General features: G+C 41.6%; 2 protein-coding genes across 2 annotated transcripts in view; both read left to right on the top strand.

Moving 5' to 3' along the window:
• Positions 1 to 26,216, top strand: part of LOC114664579 (beta-1,4 N-acetylgalactosaminyltransferase 2-like) — a 100,023-nt gene that overhangs the window by 19,370 nt on the left and 54,437 nt on the right. Inside the window, exons 2-5 of the mRNA XM_028818747.2 lie at positions 1,640 to 1,774; positions 19,730 to 19,789; positions 22,400 to 22,519; positions 24,681 to 24,787. Coding sequence (XP_028674580.1) covers positions 1,640 to 1,774; positions 19,730 to 19,789; positions 22,400 to 22,519; positions 24,681 to 24,787 — 422 coding nt within the window. The remainder of the gene's footprint in view (positions 1 to 1,639; positions 1,775 to 19,729; positions 19,790 to 22,399; positions 22,520 to 24,680; positions 24,788 to 26,216) is intronic.
• The window catches only part of LOC114664509 (pyruvate dehydrogenase (acetyl-transferring) kinase isozyme 2, mitochondrial-like), a 905,310-nt gene that overhangs the window by 860,567 nt on the left and 18,527 nt on the right, over positions 1 to 26,216 (top strand). The window lies entirely within an intron of this gene.

Below are 26,216 nucleotides of genomic sequence, written 5' to 3'. Positions count from 1 at the left end.
GAGACAAAGATTGAACTCTTTGGTGTGAATGCCAGGCGTCCCGTTTGGAGGAAACCAGGCACCGCTCATCACCAGGCCAATACCATCCCTACAGTGAAGCATGGTGGTGGTAGCATCATGCTGTGGAGAACTGGGAGACTAGTCAGGATAAAGGGAAAGATGACTGCAGCAATGTACAGAGACATCCTTGATGAAAACCTGCTCCAGAGTGCTCTTGACCTCAGACTGGGGCGACGGTTCATCTTTCAGCAGGACAATGACCCTAAGCACACAGCCAAGATATCAAAGGAGTGGCTTCAGGACAACTCTGTGAATGTCCTTGAGTGGCCCAGCCAGAGCCCAGACTTGAATCCGATTGAACATCTCTGGAGAGATCTTAAAATTGCTGTGCACCGACGCTTCCCATCCAACCTGATGGAGCTTGAGAGGTGCTGCAAAGAGGAATGGGCGAAACTGGCCAAGGATAGGTGTGCCAAGCTTGTGGCATCATATTCAAAAAGACTTGAGGCTGGAATTGCTGCCAAAGGTGCATCGACAAAGTATTGAGCAAAGGCTGTGAATACTTATGTACATGGGATTTCTCAGTTTTTTTTATTTTTAATAAATCTGCAAAAACCTCAAGTAAACTTTTTTCACGTTGTCATTATGGGGTGTTGTGTGTAGAATTCTGAGGAAAAAAATGAATTTAATCCATTTTGGAATAAGGCTGTAACATAACAAAATGTGGAAAAAGTGATGCGCTGTGAATACTGTCCGGATGCACTGTATGATGTTGTTTTTGATCCTTTACAAGTGATCTAGAGTGGTCCTCCATCCGAGGTCGACAAATGACAAATTTCTATTACAATTGAGAATATTTACAGTTTAAATGTTTCAAATTGAATCGCACATTTGAATATCTCAGATATTTGACACAACTATTCATGTTTATTATGCAGTTCTAACTCCAATGAAGTAAATCCTTACATTTTATATGAACACCCTGAGTTAGGCCAGCTTACGCTAACTCAGACTTATTGCTCATTGAGGTACAATTAAATCCTAAAGTTTCTGTGTTTTTTTTTTTTTTTCTTTTTCTATCACTATTGTATTATGTGTCTAATGAATACATGCATAAGATGTGCAGCAAATAAATTATTCATAGTCCGTCTCCATAATCAAATGTGAAAGGTGCTGGCAGCAGTTGACTACTAAAACCAGATCCATCCATCCATTATCCAACCCGCTGAATCTGAACACAGGGTCACGGGGGTCTGCTGGAGCCAATCCCACCCAACACAGGGCACAAGGCAGGAACCAATCCCGGGCAGGGTGCCAATCCACTGCAGGACACACACAAACACACCAAGCACACACTAGGGACAATTTAGAATTGCCAATCCACCTAACCTGCATGTCTTTGAAGCGTGGGAGGAAACCGGAGCGCCCGGAGGAAACCCACGCAGACACGGGGAGAACATGCAAACTCCACGCAGGGAGGACCCGGGAAGCGAACACAGGTCTCCTAACTGCGAGGCAGCAGCGCTACCCACCGTGCCGCCCCTAAAACCAGATCTCCTTTATCAAATAATGGAGCTGCTATCACTCGATTAAAGCTTGGAACAAAAATTTTGATGTTTTTATTTTTCCCATTTTGTAGCCTGAAGAATGTTTTCCTGCTTTTCCTGGCCCTCCTCGTTCTTGGGATTGTCTGCATCTACTCTAATAACATACTCTACCTGGTTAAGCCTGTGGATGGCGCTGATAAATGGGCATCTCCAGGTTCTCCTGAAACGTAAGTGTATTTGAGTTCATCTTTATTAACCTCCTGTGCTGTTTACACATTTGGGGCAGGGTGAATTAGTGAGAGGTAATTAACGTGGCGCCATGACAGTCCTCACTATTGCAGTGTACTTTTATGTATCTCCTTCTTTGGAAAGTTCTGTCCAAATGCTTCGGCCTAATTCAATTGATTCAAATGATCAACCCGTACAACATCTTCAAATGCCGATTTGATTATGGATTTTATTTGACCCAATTTTGACACTTCTTTTTAGGTGCCCTGAGCGTTAGATTTTTGCTTTGCGACCCTCGGCCACCATAACCGATAGTCTAGTGGGGAGGAGCAAAAGCTTTAGATTTGTCAAAAATTTCAATCTCCGGTTTTCATAATATCATGACATTTTAGGGTGCCCTGATACCGAAAACATCGATATCTCAATGATGACTGTGTGTGTGTCTGTGTGTCGCAGTTTCTTGAGGATGGTCCAGAGCTAAAGCGGTTGTCCAAATACTTCAGCCTAATTCAATTGATTCAAATGATCAACCCTTACAACATCTTCAAACATCGATTCGATTATGGATCTTATTTGACACAATTTAGGACACTTCTTTTTAGGTAACCCGAGCGTTAGATTTTTGCTTTGCGACCCTCGGCCACCATAACCGATCATCTAGTGGGGAGGAGCAAAAGCTTTAGATTCATCAAAAATTTCAATTTCCGGTTTTCAACATATCTCGACATTTTAGGGTCCCTTGATACGAAAAACATCGATATCTCGATGATGAGTGTGTGCCAGTCTGTGTTTATGTCTGTGTGTGTGTGTGTCACAGTTTCTTGAAGATGGTCCAGAGCTAAAACGGCTGGATGGAAAAATGCCAAACTCGAAACTTAAGCCTGTTATGAGATGACGATGTGCTGATTAGTTTTTGAGCCAAATCATATAAGAGAAAGATGCCCTCTAGAGGAACCCTCAAATACCGTAATTCTGTAATTAATTATAAATTCTTCTGATCAATTCTTATCGTAATGATGTATTTTATGATCAGAAAGGTCGGCATCAGAGCAGTAAGTAATTACTGAAATGTTACAGAATAGTTCGAGGAACTTGGTTCCTGTGGCACAAACCCTACTGATGGTCATTTCCCAATTTTTTTTTTTTTTTTTCACCCAAACCTGTTTTTATGTACTTCCCATATAGTGTATATATGGCCGACATCTTGCCGGGGGCAACAGGGGGCGCTCACACCAAGCAATTTCTATTGGTGATTATAGCCTGAGCCGTTCAGTCCATTAGGTGTGCTTTGTTAAGTCTACGGCATGTACTCAAAAGGGCTCCTGATGCCAAGGGTGAAGGCTATCAAAGTTTTATGCTGGCCACACGCTTTGGTGCCACCCTCCAAATGCTGCATCCCCCCAATGCTAGGTATCCAAGTAGTATTCAACACTCCCATGTCCTAAAAATCTCAATATATAATCTTCATTTGGATCTTGATCTTTGTTTGTCTGCAAATGAATTAGAAGAAGAAACACTAGATGGCAGTAGAGAGACAGCTAAAACATAGGCATTGCATTAAGAATCTCCTCCAGGCTTATACTACTGAAGACTGTAGTACTCCAGTCACACCTCAAAACACAGACATTCAAACTAAACAAATTGTTGTGCTTTAAATTAACTAATCTTTATATATAATCTTCATTTGGATCTTGATCTTTGTTTGTCTGCGAATTCCACACATGCGTAGACCACCTTCCAGTTTAGTACGTTGTTTTTATTCACGGATGTCAACAATGTGCCAGAATAACGAAATGGGTGGTGGACAGTGTTACGCTGGTTAGCTCCTGAGGCCTGGTTAGAGAATGAGATTGCCGAAGATAAAAGGTACGTGCCTACGTAACATATGAATGAAATAAAGACAGTGGGTAAAATGAATGACAACGTAACAGCACGTTCCGGAAATTATTATTGTTACGTTGTAGCCGGCGAGTGCCCCGTGTCTCACAGTTGTACCGTGGCTTGCTCACATGTCAGTGAAGTGATCCCTATTTATGCTTTAAAGAGTCTGGATACCTACGTGTCCTCCTTTTATAACCATTGCTCCGTGTATATTGGCTTAGTCTTTGGATTGCCACAAAGCAACCTGCGAGACTGGAGAAAGGTTGAGAAGAGATCGTGAGAGGAAACGACAGCGTTGTGAAAACGAGACGGACTGTGAACGGAGAGAAGCAGAAATGCTCCTCCACCACCACATAATTACTATTCGGACGGTGATTCCGAGTAGGCCGTTCCTATCAAATCAATGTCCAAGGGTTTTCTTTTGTAATTTTGTTTCCCTTATAAAAAATCATAATGCTGTGCGACAAAGGGCCCAGTTCACGACTGGCAGCCCTTCACAGACAACTTTAACATGCGCAACGTAGTTGGGCAAACATGGCTAGTATAGAAACTACAAATCTCCAGACTCTGTGGTTTATTCAATTTGTTTCTCATTTCAAAAAACTATTTTATATATACATGGGTAAATGAAAAAGTAAAGGCAATACAGTTTGAAAATAATGTAGTAGATAGAATCTGGCGCAATACAACACATTTGTGATGGCTTATGGGTAATTCGAATATGCACAGAGCAGCACTCTGCCGTTAGTCTTGTCAAAGCCAAGGTCACATGAAACATGGACGCTCCACTGTGATATTGCACTGTTGTTGAACAATGTGCTGTAGTGAGATTTCTTTTGGGGAGGAAGTGAAACCTGTAGAGATTCAACAAAGGATTTTGCTTGTGCAGATCAGTAAACTGTTGGGGTAGCCATCTTGACTGAATTTTACGGTACCCTCAAGTCATCATGCATTATGGCATGTGCTGTTCCATAGCTGATATCCAAATGCAGCAACAGTGGACAACGTGATCCGTCGGCCTTCTCCGATGAAGGCATTTGCCATGTCGATGTGGGTTTGTGTGAACAATGTTGATGGCCAACCAGATCGAGCTTTGTTGGTTATACTTGTTCTAACTGCTTTAAGCTTTTCTACTCATTCATATGTGAGTCTTGCTGTTCTCACTTCTGTACGAAGCCAACATCCTTCTGTGAATTTCAGCAGGCTTCACTCCAACTAGGGAATCCATTCGATTACTGGGAGCCCGGGATTCCCAAACATTTTTCATTCCGAAACTCTGGTAATTCCCGGGAAAACGGGAACGGCCAAGCTTGCATATATAGCGTGTAAAAGTGTAAAAATCGATCATAGTTATAGTTGAAAATAATTAAGTGGCACGGTTTTTTGACCCACGGTGTAGTGTGTTGCTCATTAATTCAGTCAACAACAGACCAGCAGCAGTCAATCTTCCGGCTGACTGAGCACAGTGGACTGAGAGGTGTCTGCACTCTGCAGCGCACGAATGCTGGGACGGGGCAGAGTTCATTGACATCTGTGTTGTTGACAGCTTTGAACAGCAACTTGAAATTGCTATGCGTCAGTCTGTTGCATCCGCATTATCTGTGCTAAGAAACTTGCCATCACAGAATGATGACAAGAAACTGGATGCATCAGTAAAAGTTGAAACGGCAGGTGTTTCAGAGCAACGGCAAGCACGGGCATTGTTTAGAACAAGTGTATCAGTACCTGATGACTGTGCCATCTACTTCAGTGGAAGCAGAGCGTGCTTTCTCAGCGGCTGGCGTACTCTGCACAAAGGTGTGCTCTCGCCTGGATGACCGCACGCTCGATACGTTGTGCTTTCTATACTCTTATTACCGTAACTAACTAGATACATGTACTTATGACAGCATGGACTGCTTGTAGTTAAGGTTAGTCTTTTATTGGTGTCATCATATTGCAGTAGTATTATTAAAAATAAGTGTCGCTCGTTCTGAAACCGCTCATATGTGAGATGCCCGTGCACTGTGTGATTCCCGGGAATGACATGCAGGATTCCCAAATTCCCAGGAATGGATTCCCTAACTCCAGCTGCCCAAAGAAATCTCACCTTGGCGTGTTGTTGAACAATATGCAATCCCACAGCAGAGCGTCCATGTTCGTTTGAATTTGGCTTCAACAAAAGTAACAGCAGAGCACTGCGCTGGGCATGCTCAAACTACCCATAAGCCTTTGTCAATGTGTTGTATTGCATCAGCTTCTGTGCATTATGGGTACCATGTAATTTTCAAATCGCATTTATTTTTTTATTTTGCATGTGTGTGTGACTCTGTCTGTCTGTGTCTGTCTGTCTATAGTGCCTTTCACATCTATCTATCTATCTATCATATAGTGCCCTTCATCTATCTATCTATCTTTATATCTCAGAAGTAGGGAGCCGGACGAGGCCATCCTCACTCATGCACCTCGCCTCCACTTAGCTAGCGATACCCTTTTGTTCAGCAGACATTATCATCTAGAGATTGTTAAGGAGTAACGTTTGACATTTTTTGAGAGGGATCAGAGCTACGTGTGTTTTAGAGGGTACCTGCTCATTGGCATCACGACCACGTGCTCTTCTCTCCATGATAAGTGTGGCCACATTTGACATTGGAGCATACCTACCTTCCGCTTGGCCAGATGTACCTTGCCAATTTTTTTACATTTTTGGCAAAGAGATCACAGCTACATTCTCACCCTTGATAGCAAAAACAAAAATATTATATGTCAAGAGGCCCTCGGATATGAAAGCTATCAATATCAATTCTTCTCAATATAAATTATTTTATTTTTTTTTTTTTTAAATTGATTTGTAAAGTCCTGTTTCACTACTACGTGGGCAGAACCCCAAGGGACAGCTAGTATAATATATGTGTTTGTGTGTATATATATTTATGTATATACTAGGGGGGCTGGCGCCTTTGGTGCCCAACCTCCATTTGTGGCCAGTCTGCCACTTGCATTGTGAAGTGGGGGGCTGAACGCACCTCAAGGAGACACAGTTGCTCCTCTGACACCCCCTCTTAAACGGTGATACCATGGGAAACGAAATTTTTTTTTTTTTTTTTAACCTCCTCTTTCCTCGATCAGCTGCTGGCTTGCTGCTGCCATGTCGCATTACCTGCATCTTGCATGGCGCTTTGAACATTTAAAAGCCTGTACAGCAGCTGTTCTACTTTTTGTCTGTTATTTCTGGGCCTGGGCATGGTTGAATCTCCTGGCACAAAGTCTTGTCTCGTGGGATGAGAGTTCTTGATATTTTTTAGTTTAGAATTTAAAAATGGAATAAGAATCTGAAAATCTAACAACATCACATTAAAGTTTGATAAACTCTGAAAAGAGTGATACCAAACATATATATGTAGGTTTTAAAATAAGCCCAATTTAAAGCGTGACAAAAAAGTGACATAAAAATGTCACATAAAATCGTTGCACAAAATTGTTGCACTTTTAGGCTTAGGATTTTATCTATCTATATATCTATATCTATATCTATATCTATATATATAATTCACTAAGCAGCCGACAGGGCACGCAAGACAACCATGGGATACGCACAACATAGCCACGCCCACCAACTCACAGATCCCCGCCCACCAACTCTAAGACCATGGGATGAGAACACCTACTAACCCGCCTGCCCGCCTGACTGTTGCCAGCATTCACCACAATGTACTGGAGTGTAAAACTATTGCAGCTGATAAGCTTTCAGCCACGTGAGATTGAGCAATAACAAGTCTGTGATGCCCTTGGATGTCCGGGGCTGCACACGCGCTACACTGAATGGATCAACGTGGGTCTACCCGGCGCCGAGAGGCGTGGGTAAGCCGTTGAACCCCGTTCGTGATGGGGACCGGGGCTTGCAATTGTTCCCCACGAACGAGGAATTCCCAGTAAGTGCGGGTCATAAGCTCGCACTGCTTAAGTCCCTGCCTTTTGTACACACCGCCTGTCGCTACTGCCAATTGGATGGTTTAGTGAGATCCTCGGATCAACCCTGCCGCGGTCGCTCGCGGCCTCTGGCGGAGCGCCGAGAAAATGATTGAACTTGACTATCTAGAGGAAGTAAAAGTCGTAATTCCATAGGTGAACCTGCGGAAGGATCATTACCGGTTGTGCTGACCCGTCATTGGACGGTTAGGGTCTGAAACCTCTTGGGCCCGCTTCCCCGCCCTCTCTCCGGAGAGGCGGAGGGGGAGGAAAGGGCGTCCTCCCTGGGCGTCCTTCCCCTCTCCCCCCCGTTCCACCCTTCGTGCCCGACCGCCATCCACCCCCGTCCCTCACGCAGTCACGGACAATTGGATGTTGCTCTCTCCAGAGTTCCATCTTTTCATTCACTTAGTCATATCCTCAAACCCACCCCATTTGGACAACTGTGTCTTTCAGGACGTGTTCACCCATCAATACATAATTATGCGGCGTATGCTACGCCACGGGTTGGCTAGTTGTGATATAAGGTGCTTAATTGGCACCGACCTGACACAGACTAATACCAGAGGCACGAGTAAAATACACGAAAGAATTTTTCTTCAGCCGTGGGATACGTCTTCCCGTGCCCTACACAGTCCCTAAAAGCACCACCAAAACAAAACAAGCAAAATACACTCTTCTTTTCCTCCACTCCTCCCAGGGCAGCTTTGTCATCCTCCTCCTGACTCTGGCGGCCTGAGTAGTGGCTGCAGGCTCCTCTTATAGCCCACCCGGAAGTGCTGCAGGTGCTCATTGACCTACTTCCGGGTGTGGCTGCGCTCCCGCCCAGACGGGCTCATTAAGCCGTGCAGCTCTATGCAACTCCCCCTGGTGGGGGTCACGGAGCCCAACCAGGATGATCTCCGGTGTTCCACAAAAGTGGCCCCGACGCAACCCAGGGGGGCTGCCAACAAAGGTTCTGAGGGACGTAGCGTGGATCCCATGGCTGCTCCCCCGGATCCAGTGACAAAGGGGCGTCCTGGCCGGGCATGGGCCCCGGCCATCCGCCACAATATATATATATATATATATATATATATATATATATATATATATATATATATATATATAGAGTAAAGCAGTATGGTGTAGCTGTGTGTATATTATGGTTATATAATAATTGACAAAGCTTGAGCACATGCCCACATGTCTTTAAATTAAGACAACATTGCAACCTGTCATGCATCCAACCCATGACAAGCAGTTTGTTATCCAAGTCTCACTTATTGCCATTAAATCTTGGCAACCTGTCTGTCCTGGTTTTGTATTTCTCGACCCTCAATTTTTTTTGTGGTTCTTTTGTTGTTGTTTGTTTGTTTGTTTTTTGTTACTCGATCCTCTTCATTCCTTTCATTAATTATCTTCTGACTTCCTTCAGTAATGTAGGCTCCTATCAATTATGGAGAATCCACTGCATCCACTTAATAGTATCATCTCCAGACAGAAGAGCAGCTTCAGCGACAGACTGCTGTCACTGTCCTGCTCCACTGACAGATTGAGGAGATCGTTCCTCCCCCAAACTATGCGACTCTTTAATTCCACCCTGGGGGGTAAATGTTAACATTTAACATTATACATAGTTATTGTCTGTTTTTCACCTGCATTATTATCATTCTTTAATTTAATATTATTTATTGTATCAGTATGCTGCTGCTGAAGAATGTGAATTTCCCATTGGGATTAATAAAGTATCTATCTATCTATCTATCTATCTATCTATCTATCTATCTATCTATCTATCTATCTATCCATTCTTTTATTCTTAATTACTGTCAGATGAGGTCATTATTAGATGACAGGCCTAAAAAGGTGCAGGTGTCAGTTAGGCCTGCTCTGAGGCATCAGGTTTTTTTTCCTTTGTTCACCTGCTCCCCTCAGCCTCTTGTTGTATTTTTCTTTTGTGGTCTTACTTTTCAATTATTTATTTATTTATTTTATTTTATTTTTACTTTTTGGCCTGGTTAAGGATTACACTTTGTTTAGGTCTTGCTTTCCTTTTTTTTTTTTTTTTTTTTTTTTTTTTTTTTTTTTTTAAATCTGTTATTATTTTACATGCTAGCTGAGTGATGATGAATCCACTTTCTTTTCACAAGAATCCTGGACACCACTGGTCCATGACAGGGCCATCTAACACATATTCTAGAATTGTCAAATTAACTTTCGTATCTTTCGGGGTTGTTTTGTCTTGGTAGAGTAATATACTGCTCTACTTTCCCCTATTGTATTATTAAGTAGCCTTTGTCAAAATGCCTAATCTCACAGACTTACCACTGTTTATAAGGTATTATAGTATATAACTTATCCCCACCTTCCCTTCTATATCTATAGGCAATTAGGTGTAGTTAAAAGATGAGCAGGAATTAAGTTACACATAAAATAATGTATTATTGGTAATAGATAGATAGATAGATACTTTATTAATCCCAATGGGGAGTCATAAATAATAACAATATGCCAAGTACATTTGAATATTGGCAACCATACAACCTGATTAAATGGTGATGTGTATTTCAGGCGGCACACAGACTTGTAGTTACTTAAATGTCTCTAGTTAAGGCATCATTGGTGCTCAGCTTTCTTCAGAACAGGCCGCATCCCTGTCTCAATATGGCTGCTAAACTGTGGTCTCCATTGTGTTGTCCTTTTAGTTCATGGTGTGATGGTCTTCATCAGTTTGGTAAGAGAGATACTTCTTCATCATATGTTGGTTAGTAAGAGAGAGAGAATGTGGTTGAACAAGCAGATTTATAGATTCTCTGTCCAACCCCTAGAGCCAATAGGACATCATGGTACTTAAAAGCTTCTGATCCAAGCCAATTCCAAACAGCCATACTTCACACCAATGGGGAAATACAACATTTTAAAACCTGCCACCCTCCCAAGACCATATGTTAGGCAACCCCCTTTCGGGGGTTGAAAAACTTTAGCAGAGAAATACTCGCCAAGTTGATTTAAGGCAAAACTCTGTCGTAAAATTCAAAGAGACCCATTCCTGGTGGGGGTAAACATGAATGCTTTTCACTAATGTAACACTAATTTCCATTGGTTTGTCTAAATTACAAATAAAGACATACAAAATATTTATCAAGTTATATGCAAAATCTCGCATCACAACAGGGGTGTGGGAGAAAAATGGACAGCAAAGTGGTGAAAATGTGCAAACGCCACACGGACCATGATTAGGTGTAGGTTTTGTACCCAGGATGCTTCATCCATCAGGCATCGAGGCTGAACACTTTTCAAAACTGCAGGCCAGTCTAAAGAAACGATGACGACTACATTGACGTTTAATTTGTGTGAAGGTCACCAGGTTCCACTGACCGGACACTGCCAAGGTGATGAGGTAAGCTATAAATACTTAAGGTAACAAGTTGTGAGTGGTGATGGAAGCAAGGAGATGGCCTTTTCAAGGGTGCTACAGTGACGAAGGGCCTACATCTACAATTCTAGATGATGTGACAGCCGAGGTGTTGAGTGTTGCAGGTGGCGAAAAGCCAGGAGAATTAGAAATAGGGTTACTGCCTCTACAGGTTTCAGCCCTCAGGCTCCGGGTCAAATGTCAGTTTCTCCAGGTGAAAAATAATTTAACACAGAACAAAGAAAATTCTGAAGACTCCCTGCTACTGATTTAGTTTAACTTTAGCTACACCGTGTTTTGGATTTCTCAGGATTCGTGGCAACGTCACGTTGCAAGGAAAGGTGAAATTCGTTAGCAATTGTCAATCATTTCCCAATCTCTCTTCCTGGCGTTAAGACTAGTTTCTTTCAAATCGCATGTCTTGCATGGCTAGACTACTTAGATTTCTGTTGTCTTTGAAATTTGTTTTTGAACAATGAGCGATGATAGTGATGGAAGCAGAAAAAGCAACTCAAATGAGTCGATGTCAGATCGGACAACTACATCTTCTGTGGATGTGATGCCTGCTAAGAAAAAGCGTAAATATTCCACTTCTTTTCCAGATTCTTGGAGGCACAATAATGACTACAAAGACTGGCTTGTTAAAGTGGACAATTTTACCTCAAAATGTATTCTTTGTAGTGTAAAATTCACCATAAAACATGAAGGTGAGAAGGCTATAAAAACGCATTTAAAAAGTAAAGGACATTCTACTGCCATAACCAGCAGTGCTAAAAATAAATTAGTGACTTCATTTTTTTCCAAAAAAGAGTAGTAATGAAGAAAGTCTTGTAACTATGGTTGAAGTTGCCCAGGTCTATCATGGTATCAACCATCACCACAGTTACTTAAGCACAGATTGTGCCATAAAATTAAATTCTTACTTGTATCGAGATTCTGCGTTGGCGAGAAAAGTGCACTGTGGGAGAACAAAAGCAGAAGCCATAGCAGAGAACTGTCTAGCTCCTAAAAATATAGAGAATGTCTTGGATGAAATGAAAGCCAATACAGAGTCTTCACTACCATATGCCATTCTGTCTGACGCTTCCAATAAAGGAAACCAAAAGTTATTTCCGGTCACAGTAAGATATATTTCAGCGTAAAAAATGGAATCCAGAATAAACTCTTGGACTTTATAGAAAATAACGATGAATATTCCGCATCGATAACAACAAGCATACTGACAACTTTAGAAAAGTGTGCACTTAAATTTTCGGACTTAAGTTCATATAGTGCAGACAACGCTTCCGTGAACTGTGATCTCCATAAAAAAAACGTCTAGATCGTAATGCAGGAATACTGAAAGCAAATTGTAATTGCCATGTGATACATAACGCAGGCAGAAATGCATCGAAAGCTCTTGCATATGACGTGGAAAATTTGGTTTTGAAAATATATGCAGAATTTTCTAACAGTGCCAAGAAATCTGAAGTTCTAAAAGAGTGTTTTGATTATCTGGAAATGGACTACCAAAAAATGTTGCGCCATGTAACACCAAGATGGCTTTCTTTGTATGCCGCTCTTGATAGACTTTTACATTGTTGGCCAGCTGTCAAAAAATATTTTCTTGATCTAGAAGAAAACTGCGATAAAAATATCTGGAAGTTCATAAAAAAAAAAAAAAAACAGGAGCAGATGATCTTAGTTGTGAGATTCTAGTCTCAGAGTGTTACATTTATTTTGTTCATCATTATATGAACATTTTAAATCTCCACATTGCCAAACTAGAAAGCAATCACTTAACCAGCACTGAATTACATGAAATTATGTCTGATTTGATAGAACGGATAACTCAAAGGCAAAATGACCAATTTTTTGGAAGCAAAGTACTAGCTGCCTTACAGTACCTTCCAACAAAGGAAAAAGACATTTTTGTGAAAGAGGCGAATCTAGTGTACAAAAAAACAGTCGACTATATTGCGAGGTATTATGATTTCCAAAAGAGTCCCTTTCAGTATTTTGACTGTATACATTTAAAGAAGCATAATGCAAACATCAGCTATCAAAAAATACTGGAAGCTAAAGATGCAGCAAAGGTAAATAACATCGATGAAGATGCATTATACGATGAAATTGTTATTCTTGAAAGTGGACTGCAGGAGCTTGAAAAAGGCCATACTGTTTCCTTAAGAGGCATTAGCTCTCTGGAAATGTGTTATTTTCAATTGCGGCGTTTTAATTAACCTGAATTTAAATAATTATAAATAAAAAAGATATTATCCCCCCCCAGCATGCAATATGATGGTTAAAAGATTACACGAGAAGTAAAAAGGATAATCTAGCGCTTTACTGACGGGTTCACGTGGTATTACAGACGGGAAGATTATGACAGACATATCGAGCAATGTGGGGGTCTTGACCTACGCAGTCTGCCATCTTTTGTCGCCACGCTGAAAGGATTTTCACCGGATGGAAGACATAATCTTCTGCCCGGCAGCTTCAAAGTGTGTTGGCCATAGGTCCATCCTTTATATTCTGGTTGCTCCATGTACAGGCTCTTGGCTCCGGATCCAAACAAGGACAGGACAGGACTCAAAGCCCACCTTCAAAAATACAGGACTAGCACAATGCCTACATACAGTTCTCATTTTCCCAACAAGGAAAGAGGATGGTGTGCTGACAGAAGATAGAAATATCCTAGTCTGTCTTTAGGCTGAATATTCAATTCTCCAGTTGTCTTTGGCTCTCTAGTCCTGTGCTTGGCTCGGCAATTCTAAATGCTGATGCTGTGCCCCTGTGTACCATACTTGGTCTGCCTGTATGAATGAGTCCATAACAGTGGGCACAGAGAACAGTGACATTAAACTTAATAACAAAACATAGTATAACACATACAAATTTTGAAAATAATGAAATTTGGTGTAAAATTTTTCAAACCTCTGATCTATCTAATTTGTTCAAGATTGTTGGCAAAATTCTATCCATTCCTGTCAGCAACGCGTTTCCTGAAAGAATCTTTTCTTTAATGTTGAATCTTTTGACAGAAGAAAGAAACCGAATGCAGGTTGGTTTAGTTAAGGCAGAGTTATGCGTGAAAATAAACTTTGATACCAGTATGTCTTGTCAACAATTTGAGGAATTCTTGGAGGAAAAAAAGAACAAAAGGCACTACTAAGTGCTTGTCAAAGTAACAGTAAATATAATTTTTTTTTTAATTTTATTAATTTTATTGTAATCCATCCATCCATCCATTTTCCAACCCGCTGAATCCGAACACAGGGTCACGGGGGTCTGCCGGAGCCAATCCCAGCCAACACAGGGCACAAGGCAGGGAACCAATCCTGGGCAGGGTGCCAACCCACCGCAGGACACACACAAACACACCCACACACCAAGCACACACTAGGGCCCATTTAGAATCGCCAATCCACCTAATCTGCATGTCTTTGGACTGTGGGAGGAAACCGGAGCGCCCGGAGGAAACCCACGCAGACACGGGGAGAACATGCAAACTCCACGCAGGGAGGACCCGGGAAGCGAACCCAGGTCCCCAGGTCTCCCAACTGCGAGGCAGCAGCGCTACCCATTGCGCCACCGTGCCGCCCTTTTATTGTAATCATTCCATACAAATAGATCAATTTATACAAAAAAAAAAAAAGAATTGAAGACGAATCAAACCCCACCCTTGAAAAGGAGAGCATGGCCAAAGGAGAATTGCTTAGGGCTTTTATAATAGGGCAAAAATAAACAAAAGAAAGGAAAAAATATATATAGGTAAATAAAAAAAAATGGAGAAGGGAAAGAAATGTGGAAATAATTATTTCTTCTTATTCTAAAATATTATTGATTAAATCCTGCCAGGTTTTGAAAAAAATTCTGTACAGATCCTCTAACTGAGAATTTGATTTTTTCCAATTTTAAATAATATAAAATATCGGTTTCCCACTCACTTATCAGAGGAGAATTAGGATTCTTCCAATTTAACAGAATAAGACTGCGTGCCAAAAGTGTAGTGAATGCAATCACCGTTTGATTGTCCTTCTCTACTGGTTTCCGTCTGGAAGAACACCGAACACAGCTGTTAATGGGTTAGGAGGGATTGTGATACCAAGGCTGTCTGAAAGGCACTTAAAAATTTTGGTCCAAAATGATGTTAGTTTGGTGCAGGCCCAGAACATGTGACCCAGTGAAGCAGGAGCTCGATTGCAGCGTTAGCAGGTTGGATCTTGCCCTGGAAACATTTTGGACAGTTTTAAGTGAGACAGATGACCTCGATATATAATTTTTAGTTGTATAATTCTATGCTTTGCGCATATGGAGCTCGAGTGAATTCTCTGCTTTGCTACCTTGCACTCCTTTTCTGATATATTGATTAAGAGATCTTTTTCCCAATGTCCTCTTGGACAAAGATCTTTCAAAGATCCAATATAAATTTAATAAATAAAATGTGATTATTATTTGTTTTCGGCTATAGCAAAAAGCTTAATATTTTCTTGTTTGTTTTATTTGTTATTTATTTTTCTTCTTAGTAGTTTTATACAGGTGGTACCTCGCAATTCGACCTCCCGCAATTCGTCCGTCCCATAATTCGACGGTCGAATTTGCTGGGAGGTCGACTCGCAATTCAACCTCTGCCCCGCAATTTGAGAAACGCAAAACGTCAAATGTGATGTAGAAAATATGTCCGCGCCGTCCTGGGAGAGTCGACTCGCGTTTTTGCTCCCTTCAGCCACTTTTCTAGTGTTTTTGTGCTGCTCTTAAGAAAGGTGCCAGAATCATGGATGTTGCGAAGGAGTATGGTGTTCCCAGGACAACTGTGTCAACTTTTTGGAAAAACAGGGAACAGATTCTGGGTGCAAAGGTTTCTGTGGGAGCAAAAAAAGTTGTGGACAAAAGCAGGTCTACAACTCATGGTTTTGAGTTGGTGGCGAGTTGGTTGGTGAGCGATCTCGTTCTTGTAATTGCATCTCTTCTAATTGATTAACTAGCTGTTCATCAGATGTGTGTGTTAGCAGTCTATTTGCATCTTTCAGCCATGCCGTATTAGCGACAGCAAATTCATTCCATTTCTTAAACTTTTCTGCGAATGTCTTTTTCTGTTACTTAATCGTTCCCTCCTTATTTAAAGTATATAGAAGCTTTTCGTGTAACACCTCTATCTCTCTGTGCGTCGCACAAAAATCTTCGAATCTTTTTGCTACAATTAAGTGGGGTTTTTTCTTGGCCCTGCAACCAATTAATTGAATTCCCATAGACTTGGATGGGAAATGGTGTCTCACAATTCGACCCCAGTCCAGCAATGGATTAGGGTCGAATTGTGGGGTACCACCTGTATTTTGATACTTGCTGGCATTTACAGCTTTGTTATTCATTAGGTTATTAGAATAGGTTAGTCAAAGCTGTGTTTTATAGAAGTACATATTTTATTTTACTTGTTTTTATTCAAGTACTTATTCTAATTTTATTGTAGGTGACTGATTTCAGTTATCTATTTTATATTTGTTCTATATTTTTTTTATTTAGTATCTTTTCGTGATTAGCAATAATAGTTTACGTTATTATGACTTTAAACTATGAAAATGAGGTTTATTTCAATCAAAATACAAATTTTATTTTGATTTGGAAATTAAAGTTTTTTGACACTATATTATAGTCTTTTAGATAATATAGTTTGTTTTATTTCATAAATAATGGAAAGAATAAGGAGATCAAGTGTTCCTTCTTCTATAAAGATCTTCTAAAATGGCCTGGACACATTTGTTGGGACCCCTAGAAAAGATTCTAAATAATTGTATTTGAGGGATTTTTTTTTTCAAGCTGGGTGTTTCCTTGAATTCATATCACAAACGTCTCCAGTCGTGCAATCGGTCATTCGGCCGGTTTTTAAATGGAGAAGAGTCGTCACTCTGCTGTTTGACGTCATTGTGTGTCCCACACTGAACGTGGACCAGAGAAAGCAAAGGAGAGAGTTGTCAGCGAAGACCAGAAAAAAACGATAGACCAGCATGTGAAAGACCAAGGCTAGAAGACCATCTTCAAACAGCTTGATGTTCCTGTGACCACAGTTTCAAAAATTAGTAAGAAGATGACGGTCCATGAGACTGTAGCCAACTTCCCAGACTTGGCCACCAAGAGGAAAATCAACCCCAGAATGGGCAGAAGGGTAGTGAGAATGAGAGACGCAAAGCCAAGGGCAACTTCCAAAGAGATACCAGCTGAACTCTAAGGTCGAGATCCATCAGTGTCTGATCGCACAATGTGTCACTTTTTGAGTGACAGTGGGCTCAATAGGAGAAGACACATGAAAATGCCATTGACAAGCCTGAATGCCTTTGGCAGACAAAACTGGAGCTTTTTGGCAAATCACATCAACTCTATGTCGACAGACGAACAAATGAAGCTTTCAAAGAAAAGGCCATCATAGCTACTGTGAAACATGGAGGCTGCTTGGCTGCATCTGGCCCCGAGGTGTCTTGAGTCTGTGCTGGGGAACAATGAAATCTCAAGACTATCGAGACATTCTGGAGTGAAACGTACTGCCCAGTGTCAGAAAGCTCTGTCTCAATCGCAGGTCATGGACTCTTCAACAGGCTAAGGAGCCAAAACACCCAGGAATGGCTAAGAAGAAAACTTGGAACTACTCTGAGTGGGCCTTCTATGAGCCCTGATTTGAATCCCATCAAACATTTATTGAAAGAACTGGAACATGCAGTGTGGAAAGACCCCCTTCGAATCTGACCCTACTGGCAAAGTTGGCTCAGGATTAGTGGGCCAAACTACCTGTGGACAGGTGCAGAAGTTTCATGGAGAGCTCCAAGAATCACTGGTTGGCAGGGACTGCAAACTCTAAAGGTTTTGCAACAGCATATTAGGTGAAGGGTCTCATCGTTTTTGTCCATTACATTTTCATTTGTGTAATTTATTTGAAATATTCTGTTGAATCAAAACTCAGTCTGATTTTTGTCGAATACAAAATAAGCAATGATGGGTGCCAATGACTTTGGTCAGTTTCAAGTTATTTCAGAGACAATTGTGGGGTCTTCGTTTTTCATGGAGGGGTACCGACGCATTTCTTGACTGTCTGCAATGCCCAGTGACCATTTCAGAGCCACTCCATTTCTTTCCTTTCCACCAATTCCTGGTGTATTTACTGGTATGTTTAGGTTCATTGACATGTTGCAAGGTCCACTTCGGTTGTATTTCAGTCTTCTGAAACTCTATCCTCAAGCACCCTCTGATACAATGAAGAGTTCCTAGTGGATTCTGTGATGGTGAGTTGCTCCAGCCTTAATGCAGCAAAGTACCCCTAAACTGGAATATTTCCACCACCATGCTTTGCAGTTGGGATCGTGCTCTTCTGGACAAACACTGTCTTTGGTTTTCTTCAAATATGTCTTCTGGTATCATAGCAAAATAATTCTGTCTTTGCCTTGTCTGTTCCAGAAGTCATGGTTGGGCAAACTTTAGTCTTGTCCTGATGGTCTTCCGTGTTTCCTCCTAGTACACCTCACAATGTTGGTCTAATTTGGGGAGCCTCTTACTAAAGGTAGACTTGTGCACTTTGATATAAACAATGACAAATGTGCGCAAAGAACACCATCAATGACAAGAGCAACCTGAAGGTCCTGTGATGCCATTCTGGACTTCTTAGAGATGTCTTTAAGCATCATCCATCCTGCTTTTTGGGATGAATTTGCAGAGGTGGACTGGTCTGGACAAGTTGGCAGCTGTTTAAAAATGTTCAACTCTTGCAAGTGATCTTCCAGACAGGGAAATGGTTAATTCCCAGTTGTTTGGAGATCTTTTTAAATCCTTTCCCTGACACTTAGGCAGATATGCCCCTTACAGTTTTGACATGGTGATTACAGGTTTAAATGAGATGGCTTCAGGCAGCATCCTCTCTAGTGATGTTCTGATCTTCAGCACCTGATTCTAGTTTTAGGTATTTGAGGTAGCCATAGATGTAGGGATGTACTTACTTTCTTCATATAGGACATGTGCATTTGTTTATTTCAGTTATACAGTGGACTACAAAATGTAACTGTGACATGACATTTGTGATATTCCCACCTTTATCAATAGGTACTATTTAAATGAAGATCTAATCTTGGTTTATCCACTTATATTTAAAAAGAAAAAACAACAACAAAAAAAAAACACACATTTCATGGGGGGTACTTACTTTTTCACATAACAATGGCCAAGCGTGACACACTGAACTCCACATAATCCAGTTCATGGCAGGGGTGAGGGTTGACTATCCCAGCTGCACTGAGTACAAGACAGGAAACTTCCTTGTGACGATGCGGGTTCCGCTCCATACTCCCATCTTGCTTCTGGGTGCTCTGGAACCCAACATCATCGGTTCTCGCTCTCTTGCACTGGCTTTCCTCTCCCTGCTTCCTGCCACCTTCTCCTGCAACCTCCGTTCACTTTTTCCTTTTCTTTTTTCATTCCCCCCTCCTAGCCGCCTCATGCTTCTATTTATCATGAGGACATGGATCAGGTGTGGCAATCAGCAGCTCCAGGCAACAATTACTGATGTGGACAACTCCTCACCTGTGCACTTAAGCGAGGACCGCCTGCATCACGAACTTCCCCAGGAACCGCTTCCGCCACGAAGATGGCGATTATTTATTTAAAAAGTGGCCTTTTTGACGTGAGCTGTGGACCCGCTATACCACATACCTCTGGCATTGTACTCATCCAGTTTAAGTATTTATGTTTGTTTTTATGTATTTATTTTTAGAAATGAAGTCAAAGGAAGAGAAGAACACCTGAACTTCATTCAACCAACATTAAAAAAACGGTAAGAGAAACTGAGAATTACAAGAAACACTAACACAGTGACTTTGGCATTGACATAGAAGGCTGCTGCTTGAAACCTCACCCTTTATTTTGAGACCGCAGGGGGTCGTTCCACCTCCCAGTATAGAAATCTGAAAATTACTGCACTGTGCACTTGGGATGTGTACTTTGCATTGAAAAATATCCAAAGTGCATTGGAAAACTTTTAATGTTAGTCATGTTCATGATCATTTGCAGTAATCAACCAAAAAGAGAGCTGGTACTCCTTCATGATCCTGGAAGATGTTGGAGTGAGTCATGTAGAGCTATTTCTAGCCTTTTTTGTGGCCCTAGGTGGTATGTCTATTTTGGACCTTCCATCCCTCTCCCCCAAATGGTTTGTTTGTTCACTTAACTCACTTATGTTATGTTGATGTTGGCAAACTAATAATACAACCTGGATTATTATCGGTTATCTTGCTTAGACTAATAGGTGGCACTGGTCCAGTCTGGCTCAACATGGCCTTTTATTTTGGCCATTAAGTCTTCTGTTTCCTCCACTGATGAAAAAATGGAAGAGAGACTTTGTTACCTCTGTTCTTGTCTTCCCTGATGTACCTCCAAGACCAATGGGATAAGCCGACCACCTACCTCATACCAATCCTATTCAACCCCAACTCAGTCCTCTAGTCCAGCTCCCATTCTAGTTGCAGCCTGTATTCCCCCAGGCAAGCTTGCATGACCAGTGAATTTCCTCTTTGGAATTTCACCTAGCAAAGGTCTTATCTAATACTGTAAGCGGACTGGTTTAAACATTGTGACTGAGTGCGGTAATGACAGCTCCGAATTTTGGGGGAGCCAACCGGGTCATCCTATTTATTGTCCAGAGACAGCAAATCAAAATTAGATAAACAAAAAAAATTATATTTGTAGGTGTTTGTCCCTTAACACTAGAATTACCAGAGCCTACGAAAAAACTCGTAGATCCGGCCCACCTTAAATCGCTTCTTAAATCCGTTCACACCTCTCCGTCAGCGTCTTTTGTCCTCTAAATGTGCTGATAAAGACAAGCTGCCAGCAGCCGGCTATTCCATACCCCCACTGACTTAGAATGTGCACAAACTTCTCCCAGCTCATGCCTTGATTGATTATCTGGGAGTGAAGTGGAGTTTTAGAGTGGAAATAATAGATTGTTATTTGGAACACATGCATTTCATGTGTGTTCCGTTTCTACAGTAATCTGTGTAAACACATTGTTAAAACAAACTTTTTCATATTTAGTAATAAATGTTACAAAATGTAGGCATTTTGGGGTCTCGAAATCTCAGCAGGAATTTCTCCCTAGCCATCTGCCTCAATGAAGGCCTCTTTATCGTCTCTTCATCTTGGAAGGACTTCGTATGCTTAATGATCGAGTGACTCACCCGTAACGATGTGTCTGCCTTTGCTTTTGAATTCAGCCAAGTGAAAAATGATGGCTGTCCAATTTTAACTGCGATTTTAGTTTCCCTCTTCTTTCTCTTTCTCAGATCGCTTTTCAGAAGGAAGTCAGTTTTTGTAGTTTTTATGAACAGTTCAAAAGTGCCTTTTACACATTTTCCTTCTTTGGAATAGTAATGATAGATTGACAGATCAGACAAGCGCACTTCGATTGTGACATTGTGAGAGAAATAAATCCTCTTCCAATTCCACATCCGGCCCATAACCAACACATTTTTTTTTAAATCCCTTCTTCAGTCGATATAAATTGGAAGGCTAACTGGATCACTTAGATAGCTGGAGTTTTGCAGTAGCTTGATCGTTTGATCGTGCGTGCGGGATGACCAGTGTGTTAGAAGAAAAGAGATCTGAGACTGGCCGCCCTGTATGTCAATCAAGTGGCAAATGCCATAGGGAAGATATATGATAGACTAACGTTTAAAAAAAATTTTTTTTGAATGTAACGCGATCTACCTGCACTACCTTTCTGATCTATCGGTCGATCGCGATCGACGTTTTGGTCACCCCTGGTGTACAGTATATCTTGTCACTGTAAGTAGTTTGCACTGTTCAAACATACATGTTACCTACTGTAGATAGATAGATAGATACTTTATTAATCCCAAGGGGAAATTCACAATACTTATATAATATATATTATATTATATTATATATTATTATATATTATTATTAGTATATACTAATAAACAAATACAATACGGTAAGTATTGGCTTCAAAAGCCTTGTTGTGAAAAAATGAGCTTTGGATCTTTGTGTTATTTGTGCATCTTAATTTTGTAAAGATATTATTTATTTTTACTGATTTTTTTATTTTATTATTTGGAAATAGCAAAATTTGCACATTATTTTATATTTTTGTCTGTCTTATTACAACATTTCTGAAAAATAAATAATTTATTATGATCAAACAGTTACTCAGTAGTCTCTTCACCAAGTACTTTTTTTTACTCGAATCATTTTTTGGATGACTACTGTTTACTTCTGCTTGAGTCGTATTATTTTGAAGTAACGCTACTCTTACTTGAGTACAATTTTTGGCTACTCTACCCACCTCTGTTTATGCCTGATGTGATAAAATCAAACCAAAATAATACCAAATTTCTGAATTATGTTTTGCCTTTTCTTCCTACAGGGTTCCCTGCACGTGCCGACAAGCACCTAACGTGTATGATCTGCCAGCTGTCTTGGAAGAGGAAGAGAGAAGCCGCATACAAGCAAGGAGGACGGCTGAGTTTAAAAAGCATCTGACCAGGTGAGCTGTTCTGTTTACAGTCGTCTCTCTTATTGACGTTTCTGTAATGACCTGTGTATCACGTTGTAGTTTTATCTTCCAAGTTTCAACCCTGTGCCTGACAAAGGGGGGCGCCTGTAGCCTTCATGCTGGGCTAATGAATGAAGCTGTTCCCACCATTCTGTATAACCTGCAGTCCTCCATTTGTGAAGGAAAGAAAGGAGTGTCATCACGTCACCAAGTCTTAGCTATAGCAACATGGAGTGACTGACGCAGACGTTTGAATTTTCAATTAAAATAATCGGGGATGTAGTCCCAAGAGCCAGGTTCTTGTAGCTGAGGATTGGACTGCCAAGGTCCCCACCTTTTGGCCACTACCTGACTCACATTGCACCCAGCCTCCTCGACCCCTCCTACAGGTAGTGAGCCCATGGGAAGGGGGACCCACATTGCCTCTTTGGGCTGTGCCCGGCTGAGCCCCATAGGCCAGGCGCTTGCCATCGAGCCCCACCACCAGGCCTGGCTCCAGAGGGGGGCCCCGGTGACCTGTGTCCAAGTGAGGGAAAACGCCATCCAAATTTCTTAATCATCATAGGAGGTTTTCTGAACCGTTCTTTGTCTCGTCCCTCACCTAGGACCAGTTTGCCTTGGGTAACCCTACCTAGGGTCACTGGGACACGCAAACCCCTCCACCACGATAAGGTGGCGGCTCGAGGAGGAGTTGCGGGCACATGTCTTTGACACTCGGGCAACGAGAGGGGCAGAGGTGTCAACTGATCACCTCCTGGACGCCTCCCTGGTGAGGTGTTCCGGGCACGTCTAACAGGGAGGAGGCCCAGGGAAAGACCCAGGACACACTGGAGGGTCTTTCAGCTGGCCTGGGAACGCCTCAGGATTCCCCCGGAAGAGCTAGTAGAAGTGGCCAGGGAGAGGGAAGTCTTGGCATCTCTGCTCAAGCTGCTGCGCCCGCGACCCGATCTCAGATAAGCGGAAGAGGATGGATGGATGAGATGTAGTGGGGGAAAATGATCTGCAATCATAACGGGTTTTACAACGTGTTTAAGACGCTGCTTGAAGTGGAGTCAAATTACTGGTGGCACTCTTATTATGGCAAGAGCAGGGAGGGGGGGTCCTTCCCGGGAAAGTATAGCATAACATCCACCTCAAGCGCTAATTTACGGACAGAATGACAGAAAAGTCAGCAGCCGTCACCAGGGGCAACTCGATGAACCGAAGACACAGCGCTACTGATGTGTGAGTTCAAAGTGCATAGGGTGTGTGTTTTAAAGCAAATGAACAATATCTAACTGTGTAAATGTGGGTGGTGCGCTGAGGCTATCAAAAGAAAGTGTGTTAAATGAAAATGAACTTTTGACTCACCCTGGATTTTCCCTGCTGCAACGCTTCATTTGAAATGAACAGATTATTTTTGTGCCTTGCAACCCGTAATTAAAGTATACATTTCCTCGCCCAAGTAATTTTGAGAGCCGTATTCCAATTTCTGCTTGCATGCTTTTCTCATTTACCGTTACGTATCTAAAACTGCATTTTGATGATTATGATCAAATAGTCTTTTAATAGATTGATCAAATAAATATAACGTAAAAAGTTCAGACTTGTTTTGTTCTTTCAAACTTTGATAAGAAAAACTGAAACTGTTTAGTTAGTTGTAGATTTTAATAAGGTATCGAAACGGTCCAGTCGTTCAGATTGTTAAGCCGACTTTGACAGGACAGTGGCTAATTTCATTCCGCAGTTTAAGCAGGTCAGAGACCAGTTGAACAGCAAATGGAAAGTTGGGGAGGGCTGAAATTTGAAGTCTAATAGCCTTTTTCCTGTTACTAAAGCCATTTTTGTTTACCGTTGTCAGAGTTGCGTCCAACGTTTCTAGGGGCGTGGTCTCCAGGGTCCTGTCTTCTCTACTGTGTCTTCTCCAATTACAGATAAAACCTTTTTGAATTCTCTTTGCGATTATTTTTCATGTCTTACCTGATTTTCCACTTCTTGCCTAATTATTGACTGTGATTTTTGCCTCTCATCTGGACTTCAGCCGCTTTGTTTTATTTTCATTTGTTTTGCCTTGTACACGCATTTCCCGGTTTAACACAAGAAACTAGTTATCTGTTCTCCTGCCGAATCAGGACAGGCAGCCACTTGTCTCATTGTCTTTGTCTTTCCACAGGGAAGCTTCTCCGCTGGACTCGCTTTTAGTAGCCCTGCCAAACTCTCCTCTCAGGTATCCCATCCAAGGAGTGCAAGTGACACCCCTCCAGACCATCTCCATCCCAGGTACATCAAACCATGCTAACCCTAACCCTAACCCTAACGGTGGTAGCCTTCCAACATGGTTGCTTTTATTCAGATGTGTTGTCGGCTTCAATTAAAACGTGTTTCGTTTCTTTTTGTCATGTGTGTTGATGATGGCACGGTGACACGTTTTATTGTGGTACTGCCTCACATATCCAGCATCCTGGGTTTGAAACCCATGCCTGGTCAGTTAAACGTGTCAATTTCTCATCAAGTCAGCCCATCACCAAAGGAGCAGGTTGGATTAACTGGTGATTCCAAATTGGCCAAGTGTGAGGTAATGCATCTCACACCTAGTGCTGCAAGGATAGGCCCCAACACCACCGTTGCCCTAACTGGATTAGGACAGGAGGGTTTGAGAATGTTATGCTTCTTAATGGGCGTCTAATCCTTGATGCTCTTCATTAGTGTTATTATTTTTGCTTTGCACCCTGCCCCACCATAACTTTTCGTCAATGGGGGAAGATTCGTCAAAAATTTCAAACTCCAGTTTTCGACGGATCTCGACGTTTTAGGGTCCCCTGATACCGAAAACATTGATATCTTCATAGTGGGCGTCTGTCTGTCTGTGTCTGTGTGTCACCGTTTCTTAAGAACGGTCTAGAGCTAAAATGGCCAGACGGAAAAATGCCAAACTCGAAACTTAAACCTCTTATGGGATGACAATGTGCTGATGAGTTTTTGAGCCAAATCATGCAAGAGAAAGAGGCACTCCAGAGGAGCCCTCAAATACCACAATTCTGCAATGAATACTGAATTCTTCTCGTCAATTGCTATCATAATGATCTATTTTATGATCAGAAAGATCAGCATCAGAGCGGTCAATAATTACTGAAATGTTATTGAATAGTTTGGGTAAATTGGTTCCTGGGCCGCAAAGCCTACTGATGCTCATGTCCAAATTTTTTTTTCTTTCTAATGTTCCATTTCTTTTTTTAACATTGACTACAAATATTACACATTCTGTATATAGAGTGCCTTCAGAAAGCATTCACACCCCTGCATGTTTGCCACATTTTGTTATGTTACAGTCTCATTTTAAAATTATTTAGCTTCATATTATCATTAATAGATCGACACTTGACAACCCAGAACGACAAAGCGAAAACACCCATTTGAGGAAGTTGTGCAAATTTATTAGAAACAAAAACCTGAAATTGATTGCTCAATAAGGCTACACTGACGCACTATCATGCAATCCCTAGTCGCACCCTCCACAGTTAACATGCAAGGTGGGCACTAAAACAAAACTGATGAAATTCCTGAACAGTGACACGACATGTCACAATCACCACTCCATACTGTGAGCACCCTCATGCTCTGACACAGTCGTCTGGCCATAATAATTTGGCCCTTATCAAAGTCACTCAGGCCTTTACACCTGCCCATATCTTCTGTATTCACAGAAAGA

Source organism: Erpetoichthys calabaricus, chromosome 14 (genome assembly GCF_900747795.2).
Source record: "Erpetoichthys calabaricus chromosome 14, fErpCal1.3, whole genome shotgun sequence".
NCBI classification, from domain to species: Eukaryota; Metazoa; Chordata; class Cladistia; order Polypteriformes; family Polypteridae; genus Erpetoichthys; species Erpetoichthys calabaricus.
This window is presented reverse-complemented; position numbering and strand designations above follow the sequence as displayed.